Source organism: Copidosoma floridanum, unplaced genomic scaffold, assembly GCF_036245765.1.
Source record: "Copidosoma floridanum isolate Cflo_tuat_1 unplaced genomic scaffold, Cflo_Japanese_pri ptg000011l, whole genome shotgun sequence".
NCBI classification, from domain to species: Eukaryota; Metazoa; Arthropoda; class Insecta; order Hymenoptera; family Encyrtidae; genus Copidosoma; species Copidosoma floridanum.
The window spans coordinates 1,322,066-1,347,715 of NW_028321888.1; the positions used below are offsets into that span (position 1 = coordinate 1,322,066).

General features: G+C 31.2%; 1 protein-coding gene across 4 annotated transcripts in view; it reads left to right on the plus strand.

Moving 5' to 3' along the window:
* Positions 1-25,650, plus strand: part of Pak (serine/threonine-protein kinase PAK 3-like protein) — a 463,040-nt gene that overhangs the window by 401,878 nt on the left and 35,512 nt on the right. For all 4 annotated transcript variants that reach the window (XM_089590045.1, XM_089590047.1, XM_089590043.1 and 1 more), the window contains one exon: positions 7,281-8,063. In XM_089590045.1, the coding sequence (XP_089446171.1) occupies positions 7,281-8,063 (783 nt within the window). The remainder of the gene's footprint in view (positions 1-7,280; positions 8,064-25,650) is intronic.

The following is a 25,650-nucleotide window of genomic DNA, read 5'->3' on the forward strand; positions in this document are numbered from 1 at the left end:
TCGTTGGAATGAGTATACCTTGGTTAGTTAGGTGTGGTTTCAATAAATATTTTAATAGCAGCTAGCCAGTACAAGACCGTGCACTGTCATCGAATCGTCCGATGATTTAAAAAAAATTTCCTAATAAAATAAGAAATACCCTTATGAAATAGCAGACCATTTAACTGTATCCTTTTTCACATGTTTAATTTAAAGAATTTGCAATTTAATATGTAACCTTATGGAAAAATCATTTTGAATTGGATTTATAAGATCTATATAAAGCTCTAATTTTTTTGTTTGTGTAAAAGATTACTATTAGATGAACCTGTTTTATTTTCTAATAGATCTATTTTTTTTTTTTTTTTTTTTTTTTTTTTTTTTTTTTTTTTTTTTATTAACACAAAAAAAAAGGGGCTGAGTATGTGTAAAAGCTGTATGTGAGTTCATCCTTATAAGAAAAATAGTTTCCAGCATTGCAGCATATATTGGCGCTTCTCCCACTTCTCAGAATTTTGTTCTGGATTACAAAGGAAAAGTTGTGAATGAAGAAAACGCAATAAAAATCGATTATTGTATTTAAATGGTACGTAAATGTTTTTTTTGTTTTTTTTTTTCAATTATGAAAGTTCTGAAAAAATGTGAAAAAATTATATGAAAAATAAATTATTAATTTTGAAAGTAACTAATTAATGATTAATAAATAAGTGTTCCGAAATTAAAAAAAAAAACGTGTACCAAAAAATATATTTAACTAATTAACTTGTTTATTTAATGTAAAATAAAAACAAATGAATGAATCCACCTTCATAGCAGAGTGGGTAAAGGGCTTGCCCAGGGAGCAAGAGAACAGGGGTTTAAACCTTTTTAAAAACTATCTTTTTTTTTTGTTTTTTTTTTCTTATAGAAATTGGTTAAAAGAAAAAAATTGTAAAATTCAAAATATGTGGTGTGGTGCGGTGTGATAATGTTGTGTAGTGTGGTGTCATGATGATGTGGGTAGTATAGGGGGACTGGAAGTACGTCAAGAGGGGTGGGGCGAAGGGGGAGAATCAAGCAAAATCCACTTCTGGTACACTTTTTCTCAAGGTCACCAATATGAAATCGTTGATTTACTCCGTAGGGCAAAACATGCCTATAGAAGTAAAACTTATAAAATTTATAGAGACACATACATGTACGTATCACACCTCGACCCACGCGAAGTGACCAACCTGTCACTTAAAAACTCACCCGGCTGATACCTAGGTCGCACACTTTACACTGATGTGACATTCCATATCATATGCTTATTACTTATGAAATAAACACAAAGTGTCGATTTTACATTGTAAAAAGCAAAATCTCAGCGATCTTCGAACATCGAGCAGTACGCCTACTTTTGCAATCGCATGACGTATAACTTACTTCTTTTAAAATAAGTTACCGTCGTAAAACTCGAACTACGCGTGCAACCTCCGACAATCTTGTAAAGCACTCATCTTACAACATTGATTTGCAGTGGCACATCCGAGAGATTAGCAGTTTTAACCATCAATTACTGTGTAATTACAAGAGTATAAAAACTCCTTGTACATAACAACTTTTGCCTTTTCTCTTTCATCAAGTGCTCCAAAGTAAATATGAAGGTTGGAGAGTGAGTTCTATTGCGTCTTCTAAGTGAGTGTAAGACTTAGTTTGGTGATTTAGTTACGTGTTAGAAGCGTGCATTTCAAGCAAATGTATCTGAAACTTTGTTACTTATGTATTTGTAAAATCAACTATTTTCGACTTTTCTAAATTTATGAAATCATCAGATAAGGCATAATTTGTCGGTGATTAAAATTTATTTTCCTAATTAAAATATTTTAATCATTAAATTGTATGAAATATTCCAAGATTCAAAATTCTAGAAACATAACTTTACCTTCGACGAATAAATTTAATATCAAGGAAAATTCAAATGGACAACATATGACAAATACTCAAATAAGAACGTGAGATGAAAAGACGAATAAAATACGCTACAACTGTATGACATAAGACATAAACTCAAACAGTAGGTCAACGCCAGCTTGGTGTACACTACTCCGTACATATCGCTCGGTGAAACCTAACACCACAACGCCGAGTCAACGATTTAAAAGAAAAGTATAATGTAAGTAAAAGCAAATAAGGCCTTTGAGCTGACGGTTGGTTCATGATAAACAAAAATTAAATTTATTTGTTTTTAGAATGAATCTTCGAGCTTTGTCCTTCACTTATACAAGTTTGGACGTTACATTAATAATACTGATTAACTGAAATATTGTTAGACTTAATGTCTCGATTAATTGTCTGTCTTTGGTACAAATATAAGTAAGCCTATGCGGAGCTTACTTAGAGAGCAATTTTTTTTATTGCAGTGGCTCATATCACACAGACAGGCTACCTTCCCTTTAAATATATTTGAATACACATTTTTAGATTAAAAAAACTCGGTAACTGGTTCAAATTGAGTAGGAGTTTCTGAAAGAGCCCTACTTTATACAGTATTTGAATGTTTTACGTCACCTAACAATCTAATTTCTTTCCAAATGTTACGCTGCTTGTCTGTCTTTGGCATAATCTTAACAGCTACAAAGGAGCGATTAAATTTACCCCTTCAGTACAACACCTTGAGCTCTTCTATCCAGTACAGAATTAGAAATGGTTATTTGTTTAGGATCAACATAATCCACACTTAAATCTAAATTTTTTAATTTAGAACTGTACACTTTGTTTCTTTAGACTGTAGAATCTTCTGAACAGCCCTTATTCAAGGTACTAGGTTTATCACAGTTGACTCTAAAAACTTCTGGTTGCTTAAAATTATATACATTGCCATCATCTACCTGTTTGTTAGTTTGGTGTAATTCTGGACAAAGAGACAAATTGACAGTCAAATTAGTATCCACAGTATTGTCTACTTGAGTTGACTCAATGCTTCTTTTGGTAATCATTTCTTTCATCCTTCGAACTACATCCTTTTGAAGACTACCTTTTTAACCTTCGTAGTGCACTCGTGTACAATATTCACTGCTGGATTTACAGTTTTTTCTGAAGTACTTTTTTATACTATTATTTGCTCCATCCAATTCGATTATTAGTTGATCCAATTCCCAGCTGTCTGCTTTCCTTTTTGTTTCTGAATTTTTATTTATGTTTGACAGACATTTATTTTGACTTGTGTTTTTTTGTAAATACTTGTTTACAATTTTACCTAAATAATTATAAAATTTTAAGTAATTAAAAAATCAGGCTTTCGTGAAATTTGCTGTAGTGTTATTATACTTATACTTTAGGACTGTCGTTTTATGTCACTCTTCATAGTTTACGCTCACATACTAATATTCACGTCGGGAGAAAATCTGTACAGTAATTATCCTATGCTGAACGCTTGCTATTCAAAACATTGTATATAGGAATAGGGAGACTCTCTTACAGCTTGGGAAACAAGCTCTCTCACGTTGGAAGGCTGAGTCTTTAAAACTTGGAGCAAGAAAAGAACTTCACGCTGGAAGATCCGTCAAACTATTGAGCAGGTACATTTTCTTTTATTTTAAAGTTCAGGCAATAGTATGCATATTTCATAAAAGGAATGAGTTGTGACAAAAGGTATCCTTTATTATATATTGTATTAAAAGAGTTTTTGGTGGAATATTAAGATATTTGGCGTGTCGCTATCCGTATTCTTCTCTTCTAAGTTATTAATACACCATGCAATTGAAAATCGAAAAAAATTATTTGCCTAAAAAAGGTTACATTAGCAAAAATGTTTTTCTGAAACAGTGAATATTGGTAGAAATAAAAAGCTGTAACTTTATAAATCGTAGATAGTTACTGCTAGTATTGTTGTTAACTAAAATTTAAAATAAAATTTACAACATGAGAAACAACAACAGCAAAAGCAATGATAACAGTAATAATAACACAAATTCTCTATGAATAATAACATTGTTTCTGTTAAACTATTAAAAGTACGAGTATTGTTCGATTTAAAACAATCAACAAAATATACTTAGTTTGCATAGTAAGTTTAGATACAGTGGCGAGTACTACACCGCAACGTACACGAAAGCGAGAGAGAAAACTCGCGCACTATAGCTCTGTTTTCTTTCAATACTTTGTCTATCGGTCGGCATAGAGGGCTCGTGCGAGCGGCGTCTCACGAGGCTGTACGGGTAGACTTACTCGAAAAGTTAAAAGGGAAACAGTCTAGTCACGCTACATCTAAAACTAATAAACGTTCATAAAAGTTTAAGCAAAATTATATATCAAATTAACAAATGTACAGATTTCTTGTGTATAGAATAGTAGTTAGGAAATTAAAGCATTTATTTTGAATAAAACTGTTCAAATCAAAAGTGTCAGTGTTCAATCTATTCATCGCCTCTCACAGCCAAGACTCGCTGAGTTAACCAAGTCGAATCTTGCCGAAGCAGAGCAGAGAAGAATTAAACGACCCAAAGTTTCATATACGCTTCCACATTACATCAATTCTCTCCACTTCTTCACCTTCCTTTTACAATCAAGTATACAGTTTTTAAAGTAGCAGATTGAGACAATGATTATTTGTTACTATTAATGTTAAAATTTTATCCCAAACCGAAAGACGTTAAGAGCAGTCCAAATATACTTGTAACTTATTACCTTCTCTATAAGGTACTTGATTTATTAGTTTTTTAACATAATAAATTAAAATGAAGAATGAATATTTTCTCGCAAAAAGAAAAGTTGACATTGATTTTTTACATTTAACAGAATAAATCAAGCCCTAAGTTAATTTAAAATTTTCAAGGAAAGGTGTGAACTATAATTTAAATAAGTAATGCATAACATACGTGTTCCAGAAAAACTTCAAGTATCTTTAGTCTGTCTTTAATTAAACTAACTTAGTGATCCTGTACCAAAAAAAAATTAATTAAAATTTTATTTGACTTCTAAGTGTTGAAAAAAAAAATTTTTTTAAGTCAAAAAAGAGCCCATAATGCCTATCACGACAGTTTTTCTATTTAACACAAAGAACAGATTTTTGTAAATTTAATTTTTTATGTAACTTAAGCAAAAAATTACTTAAAAAAGCTTTTAAAAACCAACTCTTTACAAACAGTGTTTGAATTGACTTGGCCATGGAAAAATTCTTCTTTTGTCAAACAACTTACATTTACTATTTTTAAAAAAAATAACTTCCTGTATTACTATTAATCTAATGGTAAGTTGTATATATATATATATATATATATATATATATATACTAGTAGGGCTAACGCCCCCCTGCGCACTCTACGCGCCAACCTCCCACTAACAGATTGAGTACACAAAATAAAGACATTACTCGTGTATTTATCAATGCAGGCTGATAATTAGTTCACAACAGCAGAATACGTGACTCACAAAGGAGTTGATAAGACATATGATATCATAAATATTAATTTTTCAATAGAATTTTTAAATAATATCAGAGAAGGTCCACCACACGAATTAAAATTAAAAATAAATGCTATAGTAGTGTTAATAAGAACTTTAAGTAAATCAGACGGTCTCTGTAGAGGCACAAGATTAAAAATAACAAAATTATTTAAGTATTACATAGAAGCAGAAATAATAACGGGAAAAAAAAAGAAAGCAAAGTTTATATTCCTAGAATAACATTAAATACTGCCACCTCATCATCATTACCTTTTGTCTTCTTTAGAAAACAGTTTCCCTTTGTATTAGCATGTTCTATGTTTATCAACAAATCAGAAAAACAGAGTTTTGATTCCTTAGGACTGTATATTAAAAAACCTTTATTCTCTTACGGACAATTATACGTTGCTTCATTAAGATGTAAGAATCCAAAAAGAATTTTTATTCAGATTGAATCCGAGAATAAATTAGAAATTAAAAATAATGTTTAGCAAGAAATTATTTAGTAATTCAAAAATATGTAATTTTGAAGATCGTCACATTTAAACAGACGTATGTTAATTCTTAAAAACCATGAAAAACAAATATGTGAAAAATGTTAAAAGGGTTTTTAAAGAACAGATGGGTTGAAACGACACATGAAATGTCACAACATTAAGTTAACAGAATGAATTATTGTTTCAAAAGCTTAATTGTGTTTGTCCATTTAATTACACCTCCTCCTGAATTGTGTCTTTTTGTTAATAAAGTCCTCAGGTAATTAAGAATTTTATATTTGGGTAAAGTAAGCATGGACCAGAAAAAGATTTGAAATGTAAAAGTTCTATCAAATTAAACAAATAATGGTACTTCAGAGACATATAGTGAGTAAGGTGGAGCGAATAGACAGAGGGAGACCTATGATCAGTGACTTAAAAAACCCTTAAAACGAGGTATGACTTGGGTACTAAATAACGTATATTTTTTAATATTTATGATGGTAAAACATTTTATAAATAAGTATTTTTTGGGGGGGGTGAGGTGGAGGGGGAGCGGGGGGGCTAAGACTCACTTTCGTAAAAACAACTATATAACATAGGGATATATATATATATATATATATATATATATATATATATATATATATATATATATATATGTGTGTGTGTGTGTATACACAAATACTAGCTTACACATATAAATTTATACTTTATCTCTTCCAAAAAAAGAGATAAGGTGTCCCCCGTCATCAAAAGTGTGGCCATCTTCTCATATACTGGTACATACGCTCTACTTCTTGAGAGACTGGTTCACCCAACTACCATACCATACCATAGCGGGCCGTGCAGTTGTACCAATTTTCTCTCTGTGTAATTATACTTAAGTAACCAAACCTATGTAAGCACTATCAAAACTTACACATTTGTGTTCCTTGATTTAACGTCTAAAACGTTGTCAACGTTGCCTGTAGTGCTGATTAATTGTAAGTACACAATGAATATAGTGCTATGTGATTTTTTTTTTATTATTAGTTTTAAGTAGCTTATAATTATATTATACAGCTTTAAACCTGATAGAGGCCTCAAATCTTGATTTTGTACGAGCTGAAGTATTATTTAAATATTGAAACACACTAAAAAATAAATAATTAAGTGACCTAAAATTAAAAATCACCATTAAATAATGAAGAAGATTTAGATTGTTGTCAGGTTTAAAGTAAAAATTTTTTGATAAATATTTCAAGAAAGTACTCTGATTCTTTTTTTTTTTTTAACTTAAATAACAATATTCACATACAGGTAGTCATAAAAATAATAACTATACTTTTGCTAATGAAAATACACAAAGTTCTTACTATTTAAACTTGACTTTAGTAAATACGTTATACTACGTTTATTTTATTTTTTTTATAGTATACTAAACCAGTTGAAGAGTCAGTTACGCCACCCATACCCACAACTGCTCCTGCACCACAACGAAACGGGTTACAGCAAGCAATTCACTCATCACATTTAGATAAAAATAAAAATCAATCTATTTCTACACCTTCCATTACAGCAGAGCAATCACGTTTCATACAAAACGACAAAATGCGGAAGAAAAAAATGACTGATGATGAAATTTTAGAAAAACTTAGAACAATAGTCAGCGTTGGTGATCCAAACAGGAAGTATACTAAAATGGAAAAAATTGGTCAAGGGGCATCAGGTACCGTATTTACTGCTATTGAAAGTTCTACTGGTATGGAGGTAGCAATAAAACAAATGAATTTGTCACAACAGCCTAAAAAAGAACTTATTATAAATGAAATACTCGTTATGAGAGAAAATAAACATCCAAACGTAGTAAATTATCGTGACAGTTATCTTGTTGGTGAGGAGTTATGGGTTGTTATGGAGTATTTACCAGGAGGAAGCTTGACAGATGTGGTAACAGAAACTTGTATGGACGAAGGGCAAATTGCAGCTGTATGCAGAGAAGTCTTACAAGCGTTAGAGTTCCTTCACTATAATCAAGTCATTCACAGAGATATTAAATCGGATAATATTCTTCTGGGACTAGATGGTGGAGTAAAATTAACAGACTTTGGTTTTTGTGCTCAAATCTCTCCAGAACAGAATAAACGTACTACGATGGTTGGAACTCCTTACTGGATGGCTCCAGAAGTTGTAACTAGAAAACAATATGGACCTAAGGTATGAGGTCATTTTAATGTTTTTACACATGCTTTAAGCCAGTATATTACACAAATTAGTTGTAATTCATATATACCAATATTCTTTTCTTATACCATGTATTCAAAACCCTTGTGAGAAACTTCGTTGACTGTTTTTATTTTGTGGGTTTTAAATTTTAACATACTGTATATAAATGTGGATTATACCGTATACCAAGGATAATAACTGTTATTAGTAAAATTTTTCATGTTTTTGCTTGAATTGCCATAGCTTTTAAAAGTAAAACTTTTGGTTAAGAATGCGATTATTTTTACTTATTTCTTATTCACAAGTAATTTATATGTATGTGAATTGGCAAAAAAATGGATTTTTTAAACATTTTGTTAAACTTTAGAGTAACAACTTTTAGCAATGCAATTGATATATGATTTAAATTTATTTAAGGACAAGTCGAAAGTTAAATTTTGAAAACTATTAGGCCAGATCTTCTAGTATTGTTTATCAATCCTCTATTAAATTATTGTTTATTACAATTTATTGCAATTTATCCTTAAAAAATGTAAGTAATTAAATAACCTGTATATAAATAAGTACGTGCTGTCTATATACTTTTTAATTATATTTTTTACTGTTTCTGTGTCATTATCATGACTCTAAATCTTGCAGGGTCATAAGAGAATTTTTTTTTCTGTTCTGTCAAAGTAAGAACATCAACGCTTTAAAACTTGTATTGCATTCAGTAAATATAAGTGCAGGAATATTAAAATAGTTTTATGTATGTACACTAAATTATGTTGTTGTAAGACCTAAATTCAGTCAGCAACTTTTCTAAATTTCTTAGAATAAGGAAAAAAATTTCATTTTTCACCGTTAAATGAACCCAATAAAAATTAGCCTACAAAAAAGTACCCCTTCTTGCTATCTCTCAGCCCCCCTCGTTTCCCCTCACACTTTTAAGTGGCTTCCTTTGATCCCACCTCAATTCTCCTCGTGATGATGGTAAAAAGATCAAAAATCAGTTATAATTTATAAGATTATATGATAGAAGTTAATATTAATATTATATACCTTAGTTAACATTATTATTTAAATGATATACATTAACAAATTATTTTTGCATGTATCACAGGTCAATGCAGATCGCCAGTATGGATTGAGCGGGTTTTTATAATATGACATAACCTTTAAATATTAAAAATACGCCGTATGTTTGAGAAAAAGCAAGATAGAGAAAAAATAACGAATTTTACAGGTTTCTTAAAAGAATGAAAATTATCGTGGTGCACAAAAATAGAGGCGTTGAATTATGTATAAACATAACCTCAACTTTAGATGTTTTCGATGTACCTTCATATAATAAAGGGGAACACAAAAGGAATAGTTACATTTCATTCAGTACAAAGTTACGATAGCGTAGAAATGATTTACATGGTCATGCGTGCATATAACCTCCAAATATTGGAAAATACGCCATATCTTTTAAAGAAACCAAAATACACAAATAATAACAATTTTTAAAGGCATTCTTGAAGGGAAAAAAAAAATATCGTGTCACACTCAAAGAAAGGTGTTCAGTTATAAGACGACATAACCTCAAATTTCAATGTTTTTGATATTACTTTATAACATTAAGGTGCACAATTTTAAGAAAAATCTTACTTATATTTAAAGCAAAGTTGCTAAAACCGTTGTAATCGCTAACCGCGAAAACTACTCAACCGATCTGGCTGAAATTTTCCACACTGATTATTGACACTTTCTAGATGGTTTTAGCATAGTTTTTATCTTTAAAAAATTAATAACAACAGTAAGAAATAATCTCAAAAAGTAAGTAAGTAGTCTTGCAAAAGTAAGCTAGCTTTTTATATTAGTTCAGTAGGATCTGCTAGGCGGCGTGGACATAAAATCGAAGCTACCTGCAATAAAATTAAATAAGTGTGGTTATAATAGGCTGGGGCGTCTCAGAAATTTCCAAAGTCGTCTACCGGCAGTACTTCAAGAATACTGTTGTTAGTCGTGCAGCTGGGTATCCCGGCTACCGACGACACTCTTCACTCTTCGCCAATGGGTGAGCGACCTACGTCTAACTCCACCCTGAACCACTAGGATTGACGAGTGCCACCGATAAAACAATTTTCTAAACAATGACGTCTCCAGCGGAATATCAGGAGACGTGTCTAGCCCGAGCACAACCTGCTCCAACACTTCAGTGTTTTGTAGTTGTTACACCGTTCAGCCTAGTTCAGTCACAATTTTTTACTACAAATGCAAGCCAGGGAAGACAGCCCTGAAGAATACAGGCAGCCACAACGGATTTCTTCTCAGTGATCCCAAACAAATATGTTTTTAATAAGAAGATTTTTGTTCTGAGAAGTGTCAGGAATTAATGTAAAATTTTTTATTGAAAACATTTTACATTACATGTCAACACACTACGGTGTTCCATTTAGAAAGTCTCGGGCGAAGCCAAGATGGGAGGGGGTCGCTAGTTATAGTATATTTGTTAAATTGTAACAAATGTGTAGAATGTTTTCCGTTTTTTTGCCCGAAATTAACTTTGAAAATTATTTAAAAACGCAAAATCGCTATCTAAAAGATAGATTGACCAAACATGATTTCTTACATGTGTGTACGCATGTGTGCAAATTTAATAAGCATTTTCATTTTCAATGAGCATTATACCAATGTGCTTATCACAATACTGGACCATTATGGTAAGTATCAGTACAAGCACTGTACACTTTGTGAAACATTATTATGAAAAGATTATTTTATTTTGTGTTGAGGTTCGTTTTTTTATTGTGCTAATTATTAATAATTTTCGATCCCTCACTATTTCAATTACAAACTCTTTCTCTCTTCGTTAATCCAGATGTATTTTAATTATTTTTGAAGTTCTCATTTTTGTGTTACGCCCCGTAACGTACCCGTTTTTTTTAATTGCAAAGATCAGGATGTCTGAAGAAGTAGTTTTTAAAATCTTCATTACACTTTTTAATTATACTTAATGAGCGATAAGTATTTTAGATTATATTTCACTTGTAAAACGAAAAAATTAAGGTTATGTTTTTGCATAGTCCAACCCCTCTCTATTTGTGTGCCTCAATCATGTAGTTCCCCTCCAGAAAACTTGTCAAAATTACTATTTTTAGCAATTTTGTTTCTTTTTCGAGGTATAGCGTTTTTCCTTGGTTTCAAAGATTATGTTGTCATATAATACATATTTATTACGTTATGCACGTTTATTTGCATACATATATACATATAAACAGATAGATAGAAAAGGAAAACGATTATTACAATGTTTTTTTGAAGACTTCAAAGAGATCACACGTCAGGCATTATTCACCTGGTTGTACCCTAACTGTAACAGAGGCCCAGCTTAGCCCTCATTACAGCCACGTTAAGATTTCTACCATGCAGCATGATGGAATAGAGAGAGGCTTTATTATTTACACAGATACAGTAACTGCAGTGCACCATTGTGCGCATACGAGAGAGAGACTTTCGTGACCAACTCTCCACTCTCCGCTCTCTCCTTGCCACCAAGAACCGGATGAGCACTTTTTGCGTTGCATTAGCCAATTATCCTCTCCACAAAATTTGCAATACGTAGCTATCAAAGTTTCACTTAAAAAATTAGTGGGCCAGTTGCGGGACTGTTTGTAAAAGTTGCACTTCTTTGCCGTAATAAAAATATTGAATTAATTTAAAAAAAAGTAAATTTCTAGCAAGTACTCGTGAATACTTGCATGTATATATAAATGAACAAGTGGTAAATCCTACGTATACATACAATTGTACGACAACATATGTGATGATTGTATACACATCCGTAGACACACACAAAACGTATTCCTGTATGCAGACACATACATATTTATACACTAATACGCACAAATACATAATTATAGTTTTTTTTATACGCTTATGTATTAAGTGAACATGCCTTAGGGTCGGAACAGACGTATATATATTAATCAATTATTTTTAATCTGCTTCATTATTAAATTACTTAAAGACGAAACTGTCTTATCACCATAATTTATCTCATCATCAAGAAGAAATTTAAAGTCATAATTGATTTATAGGGGATCGTTGCACAAAGCGTCATTATTAATATATATATTAAATTATAAAGTTAACTGTTATATTATATAGTTAACTGTGTGGGCATTCCAAGCAACGTTCCACGATGTATAATCATTTATATTGGTAGTTAAGAGATTATTCATTCATTTATGTTTTACTCAAGGTCTTTCAATGGAAATATAATTTAATATATCATAAAAATAATATGTCATATATATTTTTGTACTGTAAAAATTTCTATTTGTAAAGAATGTTAAGTAATAAGAACATGTCTTTTTTTTACAATAAATTTCTTTTTTCATCTATTTTTTCACACCACCCACGAAGCAAATAGATGAACTTAATACATACCAATAATTAATAACCATTTCATTTATACAACTAAGTAAGACCAGAAACTAATTCATATCAATTGTATTTTTATTTATTTGTGAGTAGCGTTTATGATGAACTTTGTGTAAAATTTCTATGTGTATGTATTTCATTATTTTGTACATGAGTTAATAATACTAATACATACGTAAATTTAAATAACATTTAGTTTATCATCAACACAAACCGTGGAAGCTTCGCATTAAGATGACTCATTTTATGAGTCAATTTATAAAACTCTTTCAAACTACGAAGACTTGGGTCTATTCCTATTCTGTTTTAAACTAATGTTCAAATTGGTACTACAGATGAACACAACATACTACGACCTCCCTTTCTTTGAGTCTAACTCTGATTATACAGTGTTATTAGAATCGGCTAAGGGTTTTATTTTTCTTTACCGTGAAAACTCTAAGATTAGGAGCCAACACACAACTGATATTTGAGATTTAATGTTGGAGTGCGGGTTCGTTGTTTAGTGTAAAAGAGTGAGATTTTCGGATTGCCGATTGTTTAAAGAAAATTTAATCAAAGTGATTTTCATGAAATTTTATATAATCTTGTCGAATAATCTACTAATCCCTGCAATATTCACAGTGATTCTGTTCGATTATTGCTTAATGATATTTTTATTTCATGAAAGTAGAGTATACTAATTTCTTTTATTTGTCGTGTAACTTGATATTATTCTGTGGAAATTTTTAAAATCTCTTTGTCCGCAAAACAAAATTCTTAGCCTTTTCATATGACTTACTTTTTTGGCCGATTTTAGCTTAAAGTAAAAATTTTTTGATATAAATTTTGATTCCTAATTTAAAATAAGTAACAAGTTAGTAAATTTTTAAATAGAGTCAAAGAATCTTAGGACTCGTGATCACGTTTGGAGTGGTAGGTATATCAAATAGGTGTCATTAATTCTTTGTTTTGTGCAATTATTCACTTGTATTTTATTAGAAAACTGTATTTCAATCACTATATAACTCACTAATAATAATCAAATAATAAGCTGAATTTTAAATTAACAATCTACGTTCTTTTATTTTAAATCAACGTGTTGTAGTCATGGTAGAATATTTTGAATCTCGCGCTTGAATAAAATTATAGTTTAATTATAAGTAAATACATAATAAAATTTTTGTTGACAATGTTTACTGACGATTAGTCTTCCTTAGATCTCTTTATACCCCTTAAGTCTAATGTCAATCGCAGCTTGATGATATAAAAAAATTTATATCATAATAATGTTCATAAGACTACCCTGTAAACTGCAAATTTTAGGCTATGGTTACATACAGCGAAAGTAGCCAGAGTCGCAGTAGAAGAAGAAAAAGACCCCTCACTTCCATTTTAATAAAAATACATGTTCACGCTCTGACTTCCGTTACCGAGCGGAAAAATAGTACTAAGTAGTGTTGAGGTGTAATTCACAATAAGGGAGAATCAAAAAATTAATCACTAGAAGGCAGCATGTGTTCGTGAAGTACTATACCATACCGCTGGCATATATATACTCAATACGACGCCAAGAAATGACTTGAAATTAAATTATATTATAGCATACTGAATGAAAGATTACATACCCGTTGGTTGTGTAAGTGATTGATGTTACAATTAAATTTTACGGGGTTTTTTACTATGTCAATGACAATAACACGAACGTGCATAGTAACACAGCAATGCAGAGCCGTTATACGTACCGTCCGTCAAAATGGTTGTAAAATATTCAAAAAATTGCTTTAATTTTTATTTTATTTCTACCTAGTTAATTAGTTTTAGCCTTTCTCAGCCACTTTTCGCTACTCCTAAGCTCCACGATATGATTTATTTAATAGTGAAGTATGTAACCAATTAAAAAAATGAGGTTTATTTTTGAAAAAGTTACCACATTTGGAAACAAATTTTTTTTTGACGGTCCCGGTGATTTTTTCAATAATTCAAAAAAATTCAGATACTCATCTATTCACATTATCCACAATGAAAAATGTTTAAAAAGTTTTGAGGGTAAAAAATTTTCGATCCATCTACGAATGTTCTATATTTTATAATGTTATCTGAAAGTTGTAAATTTGAAAATTTTGTAAATTTTATTCTGAAAAATAAAACACTTAGAAAAAAAGTAATCATCTGTTTTTTATATGTACACAAATATTTTCTTGGTTCTTTGGAAACATAATAAAAATTAATGCAAAAAAAATTAAAATGAATTAAAATTATCAGTTGAAAAATTGAATTTTTTACTTATTTTAGGTTACACAATGCAGTTGAGGTAAAAATATAACATTGAACTTGTTTCAGTTTGAAAAGTTTATTCATTTGCAATGTATACAAAACAAAATTTTTGAACTCTGAAAAGTTAATAGAACATAGGAAGACACATCGAAAATTATTATACGTTTATGATACTTGTAAAATTGTATTTACTTTAAATCAAAACTGTGTTAGACATTAAAAAAAACACAGTATAGAAAAAAACAGTTACATGCATATATTGTATTAAAAAATTCAAGAGATCAACACATTTAAATAGACGTATAAAAATACACAGTAAATAAGAAACTAAACAAATTCGTACAAAATGTAGAAAAGAATTTTCAAGGTTAGAAAACTTAAAAAGACATGAAAATTAACAATTTATAGTTTATTTTCCTTCGTTATTACAAGATGTTTTTATAGAAAATTTTACTATCATACAAGTTTAAGACTTCTTAAAAATATATCGAAGTCTCTTGCAGAACACTTAAATTGATTGGCGCAATCAAAACAACTATCCAACAAAACGCAATCTTTATCTAAACTGTTAAGATTATTTAGAAGTAAGGTCGGGATGCAAGAGGGGATGGGTGGGGGATGGAGAGAAGATAAGAGGCTAAATTCACTCGAAATAACTATGTAATATAAGAATATATATATATATATGCATATTCATTTTTATAAAAAGTGACTCATGAGGACTTCATGTGCTTCTAAAATATATAGTAACAACATCGTGGAATTATGCGCACGTCCACATAATTCCAGTTTTGTCCTCATAATTACCCTAACACACATGTGAGTGTCCGCATATACGAGTGTCAGATATTAAAAACCATGTGAAAAGTTTTCTCAGTTGATATGACATTATAACGTCACAAGCTTCTTTGAATATTTTATATATTTTTAAGTTGTGTTTAACTTAACCTTAAGCAATAGCAGTACATCTAAACGTACTATTGTGTATGTTATTAACTGTTTTCAAACTTTTAAAAGATCTAGCTCCACTCACCCAATTTAAAATTAATTTAAAAAAAAAAAACGCTCAAAGTCCTTAGGTGACACTATTTTTAGTGGCTCTATTGTTAAATTACGTCTAACTCTTTCTTTTCTAACCCAAGTTTTTACCATCGAATTAAAACAGTAATATTCTGGAATATTCATGTATCTAATTTTTTTGCGAAACTATCTATTTTATTCAATTTTAACCAAGCCGTTAATTCCGTTTCAAAAATTTCTATTGCTTTAAACGTATTATTTTCTTGAAAAACTATTTTTTTTTATTTTTAATATGTACTGGTAAATTAAATACAGAATGACTATGTCCATACAAAGGGAACTCTTGCAATCGCCATGCTGCTTTAGTAGGGCTGAAATAGTGGCCATCTACATACTCTGATATTTTATCAAATATTTCTAGATCATCTTTTATATCACTCGTAACTGTTTTCATTATTTTACGTAATGCTCTGTCTTCTCCTTCATAAACACAATTAAAAATATACTTTATACTTTAAATAGATGCACAATACTCAACATTAATGTGGCAATTATATTTCGTTAGTAAAAATGGATTGTATGATACTACTACTGAATTATCAACTAAAATTTTTTCATTGCTATTTTAGATTCTTTCTATGTGATTATCACATCTTTTGTCTCTTTTTTTGTAATTTGTAAATCCATTTTTTGTAAAAAAAGTATGACAAGTGAACTTTTTCGGAAACTTTTTTATACAAATTTTTTGATGACTGATTAGACATGTACTATCTTTACCATGAGGTCCATGAAGGCATATATATTCACGTATATGCTATATATAATGTATATTATTATATGTGTTCTTACCTATACGTATATTGTAATATTAATATTCCCATGTACATATTCACGAATGCCTGTGTGTATGCATGCGTGTGTACACGTGTACGCACACATATACAAATATAGATATAGTTTCTGTCATATCTATACATAGACTTAGACGTATGTATGTAAATATATACGTACATCCATATGAATACATTTATTTATGTATTTTGATATTCATGTAGGTTAACATAAGCAGTACACATTGCATCCCCTGCAGTACACGCTACATGCCGTTCAACATTTATTCACACGTACTCGTGCAGACGCCCACAGTCAACAGCTCTCTCAGCCTCGGAGACTCTTTCGCTTTCCTCGCTTCATCTCACTGCCCTCACACGGCCTTTTTCAGTAGCGCTATAGAGTACGATTGGAGAAGGGGATGTTACTGTTTTTCGGAACGTCAAATTTTTCGTGTGATGTCCACTTGATCAGGGCCAGCGTAAAAAGCATAGCCTTAGAAAAAAAAACATCAGCGGGAACCAAATGCCAGATAATTTAGGTAGAGCTAAAGGCTTAGCCTACGCAGGTATCGTTGATCATACTTTTAATGTACAAGATTTTATGTTTATGTTGTGAGCAGAGAGCAGGACTTGTTTGATTATCATTGTTGTTTCGTTCGGTTCGTTTATTTCGTTTATTTTACTTATACAGTCTATTCTATTCAACCGTTTCTTACTATAACTCCTGATCTGAGAAGAAAAAGTAACAATTTGTAGCCTTCTATTACCTTAAAGGTTACATTACATAATAGTGAATAATGCAGGAAAATAAATACAAAATGACTAAATTCACTGAATAAATAGAAACGAGCTATACTAAGTAAATAAAACAAACGAACCGAACCAATGAACGATAGTAATTAAACGTACTCAATAATTGTTAAAGACTTTGACCATGTACAAGACCTAATGTTACTTTAAGTTTAAGTGCTCATAAATGAAATTTTCTTACCAATGTATTCAGAGATCGATATTGAATAAATAAATCTTAGTTATACGTTTATATCGTCAAATGTATTCAAGAATATGACATGTGGCAAAAATAGCTTACTAACTTCATAGTCTCACAGTGGCACTAACTGGAGAAAATTATGAATCAGAAATGTATTAGTGAAAGACAAAAATTCAATAAAATGTCATAAATTACAAGACTCTCTGAAGATATTATTGAATCTCTCTGTCCCAGGAATGTCGTCACGGATATCTCATTTTTTACCGTCTTTTTGTACTCATATACTCGTAGATTTATATAGACTCATGAAGTACAGATTGAATTCACGCCGTAATATGATAATTTTATATGCCCACTACATTACTTTGAGATGTATTTAATTATGTGACTCTTATTTTGAGACAGAATATTGAAGAATTGGCATGGTATAAGCGAAGCTTCCCTAGCTTCGCCCCCCCCCGCACGCTAAGTTTTCCATTACACCCCTGTGTGCAATTGTAGGTTGGTTCTTATTAAGAGATCAATAACGCCTTTTTAGGCCTTATAAAGTCAGTTTCTTAGTCTTTACAAACCTGTAACATGTCCTTGTGATACAGATTTTAATTCTTTGTTAAGTTACTATCAATCCTTTGTGAGGACTTAATATATGCTTCATAGCACATCTATGAGGTCCTCACTAAGAAGTATCTTACATTAATAAATAACTATTTAACTTTGATTTAAATAAATAAAAACTTAAGTAACTTTTAAATAAATCATTTTTTACAGTAAATATTTATTCTTATACAAATTTTTTTTTATTTTTATGTGGCTTTTCACATTATTTTACGGTCAACATTCCAATTCATTGTCGATTCAATAGAAATAAATGTTACAATGAAAATCGCTATATGTAAACAATGTAGCAGTTGTTTCTTTAAAGTTTTTATTAAGATTTTATCGTGTATTCGGTATGGTTAGTTGTGGATGGTTAGGATTAACCTTTAAACTTTAGCCATTGACTTTGTTCCAACCATGTTTCACATAAACTGACGCAATCAAACTTTTCAACAAAGTCCCAAAAGTCCCTATCTTTATTAAAAATCCTGGCACAGTTCCAAAAGATAAACTTAATACCATTCAGCAATTTACAGGTTGTACGCTTTACCTCATCCGATACCGTTCTTTCCTCCATATCGCGCCTTCCACCACCGCGACTTCCTCTTCTGGGCCCTACGCAGAAAACTCCTTCATATTTTCGCTGAAGCTACCACTGTCAAAATTTCCTGCTGCGTCGTTCCCTTCCTTCTCTTTTTGTTTATCCTTCCCTTGTGTTCTTCAGGCTGTGGCCGCTGCCGCGACCGGGGCCGTGCTTCTGTTGACAATATTTCCAACTCTCCTCGAGCGTCTGTTAAAAATACCTTCCGCTTCCGCAACACCTCTCCACTTGTACCACCTATCATCTATCCAAAAACCACCGAATCCACCTTTTATACTCGTATCGCTCATTCGCTTTTCTTTGACCCACGCGTTAATTTTTTCCTGTCTCTTTCTGTCATCAAAACTCAAATCGCTTTCAACAAAATATTTGGTTCCCTTTAACTTAAATTTATTGCTCAGTACCGCGTTTCTATCCTCCCAGCTACCCATTTTCACAACAAAAACACTTCCGCTACGCCTCACATTCATAATCGTCACACTCACACCGAGCTGTTCCCACAAGAACTTTTTCGCTCCCACGCGTAAATCCCCGTATAACGTGACCCCCCTGATTACAATATTTTCCTGCCTATCCTTCTCCTCTTGCTGCTTCACTATCTTTTCTAAAAAACTTATCTCCTGGACCGAAAAACAACTTCTACTTTCCGATGAAAAAGCCCCACTATGCGCATATATACCCGTCTCCGTGTTACTGTTTGTAACGCTTCCTACACTCGCGTCTGCCGATAACATACCTATGTTTTCTTCCTTATCAACTGCCGCTGCGAACTGTCATAACTTGTCGTTAACTTTATTGAAAAACTCCGTTACATCTCTTTCCATTGACTCAATCTTTTACCTCAACTCTGTTTCTACGGCTTTTACCTCGACTTTATTTTTCTCATATTTTACATTCTCTGTCCTTATTTTTTTTAAATCCGCTTCGACGACATTTTTCAACCTGTTGATTTCCTCTCTTGTTGCCCTTCTTTCATCATCCCACCCCTCCACAGCCTTGCGCAACCTCTCCTTGAAAGTAACACAGCCCGAGCACTCTACAATTTTTTCTTTATAATTAATTTTCACTACCTTTTAAAAACTATCTTCAATTCTAAGCTGCAAGTTCCCTGCACCGTTTTGTCCCTTCCCAGCCGTTGTACCCGTTGCCCCTTTTGTCGCCAACGTTCCCCTCGTATTTACTCCCCCGCTTCCTCCAGCTATCCCTCTCTGATTTTTCTCTTGTTTTCCGACCCCCACATCTTTTCTATCGCTCCTTTCGCTCATTTTTCCCGACATAATTATCCACACACACAATTTCAGTAGCCAACGTAAATGCACGTAGCACGCGCAATGCCCCCACCTGCAAACAACCTAACCTCACTCCTTCACCGCTCGCCTTTCCATCGCCTCTTACAAACAAGTACACTTTACATCGCAAAAAATTTGTAACTCACTCGATATCTCTACCTTTAGTTCACAATAATACACCAAGATTCAACTCGCTCACTTACTAATTCACGCGATATGCCCAGAAAAAACAGAGACGAGAACGCACGCGACTGCACACCAACGCGGCTGTTAACCAAGTCCTAGTGGGCTTCTTTTTCTGCGTGCTCTGTGCTAACTCCCTAGAAAACTTTGATTTATTTTGGAAATCACATCAAATTCATTTTTATTTGTATACGTAATTGCATCATGTCATACAAATACCTGTAATAAATAGTAAATATTACATTGTTTAATAGTAATAGTAAAAAAAAAATTTAATGCACCGAGAACTTTATAATTATTAATGAATAATTTATCCTAATTTACAGAAATCGTCTATATCTTACCTATTTCTTCGTCGTTAGAGTCTTATAAAATAATTGTCGATGTATAATAATTTTATATATTAATAAATCCAAATTTATTTCACCAACTGCAACTTGAAATATAAATGATAATATAAATAATAAAAAATTTGACAACAATATAACAATTTTTTTTTTTATCATGGATACTAATCTATTACATTATATTACAATAAATTGTGTTAAATAAATTAAAGTTTTTTTATTCTAAGAATTTTAAGATCGAATTTTTTCAACCTAGGAAAGAAATACATTACCTAATGTATTATGATTAAGGGACTAAATTTTAATAAATATAACAACTTTTAATTAGTTGCTATAAATTTTGTCCATTCATTTCTCAAAATTATCAAGTATAATCAATTAATCATGTAAAAATTTCTTAACAAACAATAATTTATATTTCCGCATTTTTTTTCTCTTTCTGCTTGAATAAACAAATTATTTTTATTTTAGCATCTTTATAAAACTACGTTAAATTTACCATAAAAAAAGGTTTTCTTGAATACAAATGTACATTATCGAAACTTTGACCTCAACATTTGTCTGTTGTCATAGAAAATCCTACAACGATTGAAAATTTCTTACGACACAAAATAAAAGTTAGTGTTGAGATGTTTTCTGTGTTAAAGTTATTTTTAAAATAAAGACTTTATTTTTAATTGTTCTTTAGTTTTTATTTATCCTTTTGTATTATACTCTTCTCAATTGTGTTCCATTACACAGTCCATCTATATTACTTAAATTACCAAGTATTATCACTATTGTACAAATTGTTAGATTTAGTTCATGCTGTGGTAATCCTTCGTGAATATTGTGCAATATTTTCACCGAAAAACTTATAACATATCATCGTAAATTTATCAACTCCTTTGTTGCGTTATTTAAACTATAGTAAATTTAAGTTTTTACAATTAATATTTAAGAATTTTATAGTTTAAACAACAAGTGTACTGGTTATGCGTTGTTAGAATGAAACGATTTATTAAACAGGTACAGATATCAGAAAATATTTGAGAACATACATCATTTGATATTTAATTTTTTAGGGCTTCTTACAAAGTTTTTTCCAGACTATTAAGTCATTAATCCTCAGGTGAAATTATGCTTGTTGATTTGTCCCTTAAGTCTTTTTAGACCAACATTGATCTAAAATATTGACCTTTAATGATCAACATTGCTTATTATAATTGCAGTTTCTCTTAAATTTCTATGTCTTGCTCTAATTTAAGTCCTGGATCACAGGAAATTTTTTTTTTCACTTTGTTCAGAATCTGCTGTTAATAAAATTTTTCTAGGTTCTTAGTGATTCCATGTAGAACCCACTAATAGCATTATTTTTTTACCAATTTGTGTTCTACCTTACTTTTATACTGATTATCAAAAATATAATATTCTAAAATATCGACGTGTTTTAGACTATAGATTAATTGCATCGACAAGAAATATCTTGATTCAGATTGTTTAGTGTTTTCTTAACTAGCCAATAATAAATCAGATTTGCTACTTTCAAATTTTTTTTTGTGTTTGTGATATTTTGAAATATTATTATTTTTTTGTATTATTAAACTTTTTATTCCTGTGAAAGTGAAACCACATAGCTTATAGTTTGTTACAACTAGAAATAGTTTTTTTAACGTTGGTTGTCTCCAAATATTTTTTTTACTAATTTTTAATATGTGGTGGTAAATGAAATACTGAGAGACTTTCACTACCAAGAAAAAACTGTTGTGTCCAGCACGTTTTCACGATTGGACTCAAACAGTGACCACTGATGTATTTCGAATTTTCATCGTGTATTTGGTTTTCCTTAAAAATATTATTTTCTGTTAATTTACAAAATATTTTATTCCCACTATTGTAAATGTAACAAAAAATATATTTTATACTTTAAATTATAAAGTAAAATTTGAACATTGTTATTTTTATATTGTATTTCAGAAAGATATTTTCACGAGAAGTAGTACATGATCCAAATATTCTTAGTGACTTGTTTTAAAAACATACTTTCTTTTATTGATACCTTTTGTTGATAAAGTACTATCCTCTATAGGCCTACAAGCAATGAAATTATGCTGTGTTATTATAAACATTGGTTTTGCAGTATTACATGTTGTAGGTGTAAGTGTTCATAGGTGTTTGACTTAATCCTTCAAAAATAATCTAAAATTACGGAAACCTAATGATGAAAGTGAAGTTATTTTCAATTTCTTATAAGTTTCTTAGTTTCATGGCTTGTTTAACTTATCTTCATTTGATTTGTAAAAAAATTTTCGTTTAAATATACAGCATTAGGATTAGTTAATGAAATAAATAACATTATTGAACAAGTAACTGTGTTTAATTGTTACAGATGAAAAAGATACCCAAAGATTACAGAAATCAACCTTTAGTGCAACATGAGATACGCATGAGTGTTTGTGCTTGGCAACGATCACCTTCGATTTAACTTGCCTCACTGTCTTACTATACAATGTAGAATGAAGACAACCATATGTTCTGGCTCTCATCGTGTTCATGCCGTACAGTAAATGTCATTAGTTACACAACTAATATTATTTCAGTCATATTCCAACACACCTTAAAAAATTTATATTAGTAGATAAACTATGGTGGTTCTGCGCCCCCCCCCCCAGCTACCCCCCTAGGTAAGTGGTGAGGATAGTGCGATACTGCGCCAGGGGAAAGGGGGTACTATAAGACGAGTTACTAGACGGGGTTTGAGCGTTATATATATATATATATATATATATATATATATATATATATATATATATATATATATATATATATACACACACATATATATATACATATATATATATACATATATATATAAATATTTTTCTCTCTCTCTCACACCCTCACATCATGGTAGTAAAAATAGTTCAATACTGCGTCAGTGGTGGAGCCTTGTTATGTAATATGGGGCCCTTGCGTTACATATATATTGCGTTACATATATATATATGTATGTATCGCAATATTGCGTTACATATATATATATATATATATATATATATATATATATATCTTGTTCCGCAGAGTGCTCTCTCATTCTTTCTCCTGCTATTAGACAAGGTTTCAAGCACTCTGGGGTTCATGTACTCAAGGGTACATGCGTGACCGTTTGCATACACGAGGTTAGCATATATACATGCCGTTGTTGCGGAATGTAGATCTCATTCGTGCTCTGTAATATGCAAGTCCTTAATAGCTCAGTTGGTTAACCATCTTATTGATATGAAATGGTTAATCGTATTGATCCATTGAAGACTTGAACTTTTAATTTTTTAGTTTTAATTTAATAATTAACTTTATTTTTTTTTATAATATTTAATTCTTGTTAGCAAGTAATAAGGAGAGGTTGTGTATGGGTAATTTAAATACGAACGTAACGTATTTGTTTATAACATTTATTAACCATAACTATACTTCAAACATATACAAGTGAATTACTCTACTAAACTTATTTTGCAAACTTAGTATACATTATCTATTACGTATTTTTAATACACAATTTACAACGAACCTGATTTAATGTTTTCCTACACATTGTACAATTTCTTCTTACACAATATCTAACCTCGTTAACGATCTCTGGTGATGATGGAGATGTCTTAGTCAAATCCACCAACGGTATTGTTCTAGAATCTTGCAGAGAAGTTACTGGTGGCTAGACTTCAAATCTCTTCGTGAAGGAGGGAGTTGAAGGTGCTGGTAACGGTGCTGATAGTCGCGGTCTGTAAACATCATATTCATCTGATTAAGCTGATTATGGTGGCATATACCACAACAGACCGCTGTTGCTTGGAGATGGTGAAGGAGGTAGGAACCTCTCAACGTTATTGACCGTTGTAGGTACTGCATTTCGCAGTGTTCAGTCAAGTGGCTCTGAAACATAAAAAAACAAATTAGAAAAACAAATTAAAAGACTTTATTTTGTCATCTTGCAAATACAAAAACTTACCATAGATAGTGGGTAGAACGACATTTGGTAAATTCCAAAAACTGCATCCCGCTACAGGTTGAGGCTCTGTAACAATAAAAAAATATTTACTTAAGCACTCCAATATTTTGGCATCACACACAAATATAAAATAAAAACTTACCAGAGACATTAGGTGGAATAACATCTTGAACATTCTGTAAACTAAATCGTGGTTGCGAGTGGAGTAAATGCTGTAAGAACCCATCTAATAGTGAGTGTAACAACGCAGATGCCTCGTTGAAATATCTCTGATTCTCCATGCTGCTTGAATACAACTTCGAAATCTTGAAGAACTGTCGATAAATTAATGTTCCACTGTAAGTAGTTCGCTTATATGCACCTCGAAGCAGCAGTGTCAAGTGGCTGAGAGAAGGGGCAGCATGGGAAGGGAGGTTGTTGTAAGGATTTTCTTATAAAAATCTTGTAAAATTTAGAATACTTTCATAATATGTCTTAGGTTTTATTAATTTTATGTCGAAGATATTTTCAAACATTTTAGAGGACAAGTCATAAAAAGCAGAAAAATCGGATGTGCACGTGGTTTCAACGTGGTTAAAAGGATGGTGACGCATGTTGGTGGAGTGGATCCTAAGGGCATAATATAAATTCGTGATACTGCTGTATATGTCAGATAAAACTCGCTCTTTTCCTAAATAGCTTTTCTACAAAAGCATTACCTTTCTTTTAATCCCTTTATACTTGGTTCTATAAATATTTAAATGAGAAATGTAAGAATATTATGTGAGCATACATCATCTTAAAATAACATTCGCAATGCTTTACTTATACAAAAAGAGATATGGCACGCACGTGATTCAGGAGGATTTGGGCGGATTCGAGAACAATATCTAATGTAGACGTTACTGGAGTGCACCCTAGGGAAATACTTACAGTTAACACTATCGATGTAGAGTCTTTTCTTCACCAATATAAATGCACGATTTTTTGTATACATTCCATAGTAGTTTTACTATGTAACCGCTAGTTGTCTCCCTCTTACAGAATTCCATAGATAAAGTGCTATAAATAAAAGTTGAAGTGGAGC